This window comes from Hypomesus nipponensis, chromosome 24, assembly GCF_054491055.1.
Source record: "Hypomesus nipponensis isolate SF chromosome 24, ASM5449105v1, whole genome shotgun sequence".
Classification (NCBI taxonomy): domain Eukaryota; kingdom Metazoa; phylum Chordata; class Actinopteri; order Osmeriformes; family Osmeridae; genus Hypomesus; species Hypomesus nipponensis.
The window spans coordinates 10,082,501-10,092,140 of NC_140384.1; the positions used below are offsets into that span (position 1 = coordinate 10,082,501).

The 9,640-nt window shown below is 44.7% G+C and overlaps 1 protein-coding gene across 2 annotated transcripts; it reads left to right on the forward strand.

Annotated features, from left to right (window-relative positions):
• The first annotated feature begins 4,838 nt into the window (after window positions 1–4,838).
• On the forward strand, window positions 4,839–9,091 carry LOC146233160 (sesquipedalian-1-like). 2 transcript variants are annotated; one of them, XM_084690873.1, is made up of 4 exons: window positions 4,839–4,929; window positions 5,595–5,742; window positions 6,295–6,332; window positions 6,718–9,091. In XM_084690873.1, the coding sequence occupies exons 3-4, from the start codon at window positions 6,330–6,332 to the stop codon at window positions 7,624–7,626; spliced, it is 912 nt and encodes a 303-aa protein (XP_084546999.1). In that variant the 5' UTR covers window positions 4,839–4,929; window positions 5,595–5,742; window positions 6,295–6,329; the 3' UTR covers window positions 7,627–9,091. The 2 variants fall into 2 exon arrangements, with proteins under 2 accessions (XP_084546999.1, XP_084547000.1); XM_084690874.1 differs by lacking the exon at window positions 6,295–6,332.
• Window positions 9,092–9,640: the final 549 nt, after the last annotated feature.

The window sequence follows — 9,640 nt, forward strand, 5'->3', positions numbered from 1 at the left end:
CAGATCAGAGCCAGATATCCTCTCCTCCCCAGGAGGTCTGGGGGACGCAAGGAGACAAGTGTACACTCAGCTAACACACAGCAGAGTTAGTGTACACTTAGCTAACACACAGCAGAGTTAGTGTACACTCAGCTAACACACAGCAGAGTTAGTGTACACTTAGCTAACACACAGCAGAGTTAGTGTACACTTAGCTAACACACAGCAGAGTTAGTGTACACTCAGCTAACACACAGCAGAGTTAGTGTACACTCAGCTAACACACAGCAGAGTTAGTGTACACTTAGCTAACACACAGCAGAGTTAGTGTACACTCAGCTAACACACAGCAGAGTTAGTGTACATTCAGCTAACACACAGCAGAGTTAGTGTACACTCAGCTAACACACAGCAGAGTTAGTGTACACTCAGCTAACACACAGCAGAGTTAGTGTACACTTAGCTAACACACAGCAGAGTTAGTGTACACTCAGCTAACACACAGCAGAGTTAGTGTACACTCAGCTAACACACAGCAGGGTTAGTGTACACTCAGCTAACACACAGCAGAGTTAGTGTACACTCAGCTAACACACAGCAGAGTTAGTGTACACTCAGCTAACACACAGCAGAGTTAGTGTACACTCAGCTAACACACAGCAGGGTTAGTGTACACTCAGCTAACACACAGCAGAGTTAGTGTACACTCAGCTAACACACAGCAGGGTTAGTGTACACTCAGCTAACACACAGCAGAGTTAGTGTACACTCAGCTAACACACAGCAGAGTTAGTGTACACTCAGCTAACACACAGCAGAGTTAGTGTACACTCAGCTAACACACAGCAGGGTTAGTGTACACTCAGCTAACACACAGCAGAGTTAGTGTACACTCAGCTAACACACAGCAGGGTTAGTTTACACAGTCTGTTCCCTCCCTCTCCTCCTCTCTCTCTTTGTGAGGGGAGTGTGAGTCTCTCTACTGACCCACTCTCCTCAGTGGGTCCAGGTTTAGGTTTAGGCCAGGCCCGCGCCTCTGTGCGTACGTACAGCATGCACACGTGGGCGGTGACAGCTATTCTTAAACTCACTGTGTCAAATACTTGAGCTGTAACGAGTGTTTCACGCTGTAGTGAGTGTTTCACGCTGTAGTGAGTGTTTCACGCTGTAGTGTTTCACGCTGTAGAGTGTTTCTCCCTGTAACTAGTGTTTCACGCTGTAGTGAGTGTTTCACGCTGTAGCGAGTGTTTCACGCTGTAGAGAGTGTTTCTCCCTGTAACTAGTGTTTCACGCTGTAGTGAGTGTTTCACGCTGTAGCGAGTGTTTCACGCTGTAGAGAGTGTTTCTCCCTGTAACTAGTGTTTCACGCTGTAGTGAGTGTTTCACGCTGTAGCGAGTGTTTCACGCTGTAGAGAGTGTTTCACGCTGTAGTGTTTCACGCTGTAGAGAGTGTTTCTCCCTGTAACTAGTGTTTCACGCTGTAGAGTGTTTCTCCCTGTAACAAGTGTTACAAGCTGTAGAGAGTGTTTCACACTGTAGAGTGTTTCTTGCTGTAGAGAGTGTTTCTCCCTGTATTCATTTACATCAGCAGAGGGGGCCTTGCTTCTTTATTTTTACAGATTTTTCTGTCAAAAAACTTCAGAGTCAAAAGCATCAAGGCTAAATGAAATGTGCTTTAATTCAAATACAGAATGAAAGGTTAGTACACTCTTTGCTGAATCGCGGTTGTCATGCACCTGGCTGCTGGAAACTGTCATAAATGTAACCCAGATCTGACAGCAAATAATTTGTTCCAATAATTTGGCGACAGACTGGATTGTTTTGTATGTTATTACCCTCATGCATCATTTAGTGTGATTAGTCAGATTACCCTGGAGAGATTTACTGTATCTCCACGTGAAATCAAACCAAAAGACATTCTAGATGAAACTATAAAGTAGATGAAAAAGGTTGTTCAAAGGACAGATTATCAGTGTATTGTGCCAAAGGCGTTTTCACCATAATGATGGTATCAGAAATGAATAACAACAGACTGATGTCCACCTACTGTCAGTTCCAGGACAAGGCCCAACCATGCAAACCTGTCTGACAAGTAGAACCCTTATCCGGTCAGACGGAACCCTTTAGGGTTCTAAACTGCACATTTCAAACAGGTTCAATGTGGAGGCAACATTCTCTTTAGAACCCGGAGAGAGGAGAGCGAGAGCTTGTATGTGCTCCTTTGCTGTTTGTGTCAAACAGAAATAGCAAGCACGCACGTGTGTGGGCGACGAGATGAGTTAGAAAACTGTTAGTGTGAAGCAACATTAATGTGGGTTTCTCATGCTCTTTTGGAGCTGCTTGCACGAGGGGACGTCAGCTGCACCTTCTCGGAAAGTAAACAAGACGGTAACGGCACCTTGTTTACTTCAACCACAGTGACACAGCTGCAGCTCCCCTGTCGAGTCCCTTCACCCAGAGGATTTGACCGAGTGCGAAGACTCAGAAAGTCTCGGAAACACTAATGTACATCCGGCCGATGGTCTCTTGGGTAAAACGTAAAATGATTAAAGAAACGAAAGAAACTTGATATTATTAGATGTAATGCGAATGAGATGTAATTACGTTTACGCTCAGTTAATTTAATTGCTAAGGGAGGGAGCGAAGTATTCATTCTGCGCGAGGACAACTCATCGCTGCGATGCTGATGATAAACATTCTGACAAACTTCATCACCCGTATAGTTCAGATATGTGGGCACGATCCTCTTAATGTAATCGCCTCACTTCCGTGGTGGCTGTCAGTGGTACAGAACCGTTACGCAAGCCCAATCGTATTTCAGCGCTGTGTCACAAATCACATGAACGTTTTTTTTCCTTCTTCGTGTTATCCCTGCAGGTCCCGCTGAGGGGGAGTGAAAACGAACGTTAACCAAGAAAACGATCAACTCCGGTTTCACAAAGAAGCTGCCGAGGCCAAGCCGTCTCCATCCCTCTCCTCCCCCTGGGTCAATCCTCCTCCCTCCCTTCCTGCATCTCACCCCTCTGTCAGAGAGGCCTCGAAGCCACGGACAAATAATTCATGCTCACAGTCACACACAGCCTGTGCAGACCGGGGCACTGTGCAGTTGTAGTATTCACGGAGGAATTCCGGCAGAAGCTCAAATGTTAATGTGAGCTAAGACAAACACGACTCGCATCTCCACAAGAGGGGACTGAGATGAATTTGCAATTTAGATGGAGATCTGTGTGATGTCCTCGGTGTTGTGAGATGGGTCCCATGGGGAAGACCTGTGCCTGACTGTACACAAACTCTTCACAGAGAGGGAACCAGAAAAGAGAAGCCAGGAGAGAAAGGGGCAAGAAGAGGAGGAGAAGAGAATTAGGGGAGGAGGAGAGAGAAACAAAGAGGGGCTGTCGTAGGTGAATCCTTGCCTAAATGTAACCCTTATGCCTATTGGCTACGATCTCATTGATGAAACAAGGTTTAATAGGCCTAGTGGTCTACTCGAGCGTGTGTGATGTGTGATGTAAAGAAAGGCTTTAAAGAAAAATCAGTAATGTTTGCTGGTCTGTAATGGGTAATATGTCATGAGTGCGTGGAAGGGCCATGTGCTGCTAGTTAATATGCTGGAGTAGCCAACCAACCGTCATTTCAGAGCAGAAGCTGCGTCGAAGAATAACGACGAAGAAGAGCGGTTCTGTTCAGCATATTGTGGAGACAAATTTACAATATGTACAAATACAAACAGAAAATGAAAATGTGAAAGGAAACAGTGGCCGCTGGACACATATCTATATTTTGAAAATAGGCCTATCGAAATGATCTGTGCCAGATATGCAAAGCTATTTTGTAGGGTCATAGCTTTAACCATTCTAAAGACTGAAATAATTTGCATCAAATTTTTTTGTGTGTATAGGCCTATTGTATATCCGTGTATAGATAGCCTACTGTATATTTCCAACATTTTTCTACAGAGATTTTAACGTTTAAAGAGATGATATTTTTTATAATCTGTTGGACTGAAAAAGGCGATTTTAGAGATAGCCGTTATTGTCTTGTTATCTGTGTTTCTCGGCAGGGCATACATGGAGATTTTATTTCTATAGTGAGAGAACGTTATTGATATAAATAAGGAAATACTATATCATTGTTATGTGTGAAGAAGACTAGTGAACATGTTTAACACAGATCAAGCTATATAGATTAAACCAAATGCATTGATGTGCTTTGTCAGAGAAGGCATGAAACTGAATGACCGCATGCCCGATTCTTCCTCTATAGTTTGTCAACACTGTGGTCTCCTATGCACACGACTGGAGGAGTTGGAGTATTGGAACGCACCCATCACTCGATCACTACCTTCATGTGGACAGATTGACACTACACCCCACCACGTCTCTCTCGACTGAATGATTCGAGGAACGGATGATCACCAAAATATAAGATTTACATTTATAAATATCGTGCCCCACTCAACACTTCTGTTCCTTCTCTATATTTTGTGCATTACTGGACCCCTTTAAAATGTGAATTACAGAATTATTTCTCGTATGTGTTGATTGGTTCATTTGAATTACTGTTTGTAACTGAAATCAGTGATGACTGCATTACCTGCAATACCATCTTAATCTGTAACTAAGAGTAAAGAAAACTATTTTAATTCGCCTTTTCGTTCCTCATTGAGGCAGTCTAAGATTTAACTTCGTGGGATGTTAGATTACAGCAAGTGATCTTATAGTAGCCTATATAGTTACAAGTACATAGTTAATCGAAGTTAGTTAGGAATAGTTTGCTTGTAAAAAAAAAAAGACGTTTAAAATATAAATGCATTGCAAATTGGTGATTAGTTGCGCACTCAAAACTCCGGCCCTAAAACTGTGTGCCAGACGAAGCACGTGACCAATACGTGGAGAAAAAGGGGACGAGAGCAGGAAAAGCTGGCGAACTGAAAGGCTCCGGACCGCAGAGGTATGAGGGAAAATAACATATCGACACAAACCTACATATTACTTGCATCATTTCTTTTTTTTCCAAATAACGCTAGAGTAAAATGTATACCGTGAACTCGTAGGGCTATCGCAAATTAAGTGAATTGTGCTGACGTTGGCTTATTTCCACTGCTGCCTGCCCCTTTAGTGAACAAGCAGTCTAGCTAGCGAGACTGGGAGGAAAACCTTGATTGTTTTTGTTCAGCCCTGTCTGTCTGTCTTGTTCTGTGCTTGGTTTGACTGCATTGCAGGTTTTTATCAATAACGTAGAAGTATGTGGAAATTATTAATGATTTAAGCCCGCTAACGTGTCAACAGTTGTAGGAATAGCTACGCAAATGATGTGTCAAAGCTTGTGACAAACATGACGCCCACCTGGCACTTAGTCACGCCACTGTAAATAAGATTATCTCGCTTGATGTAATACTGGCTACAGTTCCTTTAAGTCTTTATATGATTAAGGAATAACCTTGCCAGGCCAAGATCGTCGTATTATGGACGTTCGTTGTTTTATATGGGGATTCCCGTTTTCAGTAGAGTGGTTCTGAAACACATCATCCCTGACACTTATTAGTACGTAATCTCGTTTCACACATTTCACTTTCACGCTTACCCTGCATAATATTGTCGCTATCTTCCCTCCAGGTTTAGACCACAGCGGAGTTGAGAGACAGACAAAAAGAGAGAAAGAAAGCGAGAGAGGAAAAGATGCTGTTTTTGGGTGAAGTCCAATTGCCCAAGGGTCGTGGGTAAGCGGCTGAAGAACAACTGGATATGAGATAGAGATAGACTGGTGAGTACCGTCCTCAGATCCAGTGGTTCCAACTGGTTCCAACCGGTATTCTGTCCAGACTCAGACACAGAGCTCACAGTGGCAGAGTAGTTATGGATGTGTGCTTTTCTCTGCTTGTAAAGTGTACACAGAGAGTTGGGCAGAGGATAACCAGCTGTGTACGACACTGTAACAGCAGTCTAATACTGTGGAAGCTGCTTGTCTGTAGAAATGTATTGTGGAAATTGTGGAGAACAATTTCACACTGGCCCGAAGGTCAGTGTTAGTAGTCCTGCAGCTATCTCAGACACCACCTGACCTGATCTGGCCCTTGTCCAGGTGTTTAACCAGCTCCTCTGACCTAGCCTTAAAGATGACAAAGTCCGACCTGACCTAGCCTCTCTATAGAGGAGGGTTTAGCAGAGTGTTAGACAGCAGATCATAAGGTCAAAGGTTCGAATTCCCCCCTGTACGTCGCTTTGGATGAAAGGGTCTGCGAAATGAACACACACACACTGGTGGTTGTGATTTACAAACGCACCTCAGTCCATTGTGTGTTTTGTTTGTGTACAGTAGCCTCACGGTCTGGTGGAACAGCTGCCAGTGTAATGGTAAGTCACGGTACAGACCGTGTATCTCCCCCTGTGGATCACAGCATGCTAGTGAGCTCAGACTAACACACTGAACCAACAGAACAGAGTCCCAGGGTGGGATGAGCTCAGCTCAGCTCAGGCTCAAATCCCCCTCTGTACCGTGTGTCGCTGTAGATAAACAACACGTCTCCGAAATGAACGCTTTAATAATTAATTGGCAACAAAAGCGCAAGCCTTCAGCTCTTCCTTCTACATGAGCATAAAGAACTGCAGGGCTTCCTCATTTAGGACGGCAGTAGTCTTGTTTAACCTGTTCTAGTCGACGCAATGAAGAGCTTTCAGGTTCAAGTGATGCAGTTCAGTTCCTGTTGTTTGACCGGCGCAAACGCCGCCTGTCGTTCAGGTTTCATCTCCCCAGCCTGGGAACCCCGGGGCCCCCCTGCGCGCGGAGAGGCCAGCCATGAAGCTGAACGAGGTGAGCCTGGCTCACTACGCCACCAGCGAATCGCCACCGGACAAGACTGGCTTCCTGTTCAAGAAGGGCGAGCGCAATACGGCGTATCACCGCCGCTGGTTCATCCTGAAGGGCAACCTGCTGTTCTACTTCGAGGAGCGGGAGAGCCGTCAGCCAATCGGCGTCATCGTCCTGGAGGGCTGCACTGTGGAGCTCTGCGAGTCGGCCGAGGAGTTCGCCTTCGCCGTCAAGTTCGACTGCGCCAAAGCCCGCGCCTACAAGATGTCCGCCGACAGCCAGGTGGCCATGGAGTCGTGGGTGAAGGCGTTGTCGCGCGCCAGCTTCGACTATATGAGGCTGGTGGTGGGGGAGCTGGAGAGGCAGCTGGAAGAGATCCAGGGAGGGCCGGGGGGCGGGGGGGCGCAGGGGAGGTGCAAGCCTTCCTCCAGGAAGACGCCGGGATGGGCGGGGCGGTCCAAGTCGGGAGCTCCTGCCTCCTCCTCAGGCCTGGGGGACATCGCCCTGGGCCCTCAGGGAGCAGGCGGCCCTCGCAGCCAGCCGGAGGAGATGCATTCTGGGTCCGGCTTCTCCAGAGAGAACGAGGAGTCCTGGAGCAAGTTCCCCGCTCTGGCCAACGGAGCGGAGAGCCACTCTGCCAGGGTGCCGTGGGAGGGGGGCGGAGGTGGGGGGGACGGGGGCTGGGGGGAGGGGGTCAGGCCCCCCCCGGTGCCCCCCAGGAGACGGGGTGCCTCTCTGGAGAGCCCGGTCTCTCCTGGTACCGGGTGCTTCTCCAAGCTGCACGACTGGTACGGACAGGAAGTGGACGAACTGAGGGTGGAGTGGTTGCAGGGCCAGTGAGAGGACACACACACACACGCACACATGCACACTAATATACACACACACACATGCACACACACACACATGCACACTAATATACACACACGCTTGCACACATACACACACATACACACACATACATTCTTCCTTTTGTGCTTAATGTGCGCAGCTGTTCAAAATGCAAAAACGATTTTATGATCACATTCATTTGTTTCACTTCACTTCCAGGAGGGTGAAACATTTTTGGAGAGAAATGTAACAAACGAACGTGGGTTCGCCGTACGTGACAGTGTTTGTGCCTCGTCCAATAAACACAGACCTCTTCCTTCTGGAACATTCTGCACTATTCCAGCCTTACTGAACGTAGCCCTCACTGTTCTTCCAGAGGTGAGGGGAATCTCATTGACAAGACGTAATTTCCTGGTTGTTAAAGCCTGCTTTGGCTGATGGTACAGTGATTTCGTTTGTTTTTATCAAAACCCATTTCTTTCTATGTGTCTGTTTGTTTTTGATCACCTAAGAGACAACTACAAAATGCCAGCAGCACAGATTGGTGTTTTATACTGTTACAAGGTTATGTTTTAGTGTCTGAGTGTCTGTCTGTGCGGAAAGTACACACTAATCTCCTTTGAACTTCTTCCAAGGGGGGACCCTTGGAAACAACTCGTTATTCCTTTTCTACCTTTTTTTTTGATAACTTGCTTTTATTCTATTTTTTTTATACCTTTTATATTTTCAATCTGTGCCTTGTTTGTTTTTTTGCCAAAATCTCACCTTGGTGCAATTTTTTATTTTGTGACAATGGTGGGACCCAATTGGCCAGCTTCGATGCACCTTGCGCAGTACTGCAATTATTATTTTTCATTGTGCTTTTTGTTGATGAAAAGGTAACTGATAATTGACTAAAGGTTTTCTGATTGTGGGAGAGAGAGATGCAGGATTCTTAGGGTACCAATCTGATTCAATCAACTGAACATGTGACACTGTTTAAAGGATTCGTTCACATTGTGATAATCACACTGTTGTACTAAGAAGATATGAGACCTATTTGAATAGAAATGCATTCTTCCTTGCTTGCTTCTTTGAAGTGTAATTACAGATTGAATCGATTTGGTGATCAAATCAATTTTCCTTATGTTACTGTGTCACCAATTCAAAACAGATCAGAGCAAGAGCTTGTAGATACCGATGGATGGAAGAGACGGAGTTATATAAACGTTTTCTAATGCTTACCTTGTGTAATGTGTAACGTTTAAATGTCTGTCTATATAACCTTTTGTATTTAGAATCATTCATATGCGCCAACTTCACATTTCAATTGTATATTCGTGCCAAATAAGGGAAACGATCTCTTAAGTCATTGTTATTTATCTTCGGTCTTAATGGTCGAAACTCCTGACTATTACAACATTGTCTGTTCGTTCTACAATCAAGTGGATCCCCAGTCTACCTTTTATATGCCGAATAAACTGCTTCGATTTAAGTGGTCATCACTAAAGGGGTACTTAAAAAGCCAATAGTATAAAAAATCAATAAACGGATAATGTTATCTTCTGGTTTGAATGATTTGTTAAAAATAATGTTTTTTTAGAAAGGAGCCACTGTTGACTAACTTGAAGATTTAGTGTTAGACTTTTAATATAGCTAATTACGGTCCAATTGTGCCTTCTCTTTAGCAATTGAGGTAAGTAAGGCATTGCTCAAGTAGCTGCCACACAACTAAAAGAACAAGTGTAATTTAAGTCGACGTCCACCAGATGTCGTTCAATATTTGTTTAACGTGAGTATTTGGGGGACTAAAGTCATTTTATGAAGTTGTCATGTCTCCTATCAGGTGCGCATCTTGCTAATTATATAATATATATATACACACTGTAATTGTACAACTTTAGCGCATGTGTGGGCCTACAGTTATTTTATGTCCATTTGTTGTAGCCTATTTTGTATTATAGAGTAATGCACAGTTAAAACAAAGGTATTATAACTATCGTTGACAGGTAAAACTGTTATTAACCTACTAATGATTAAAAGT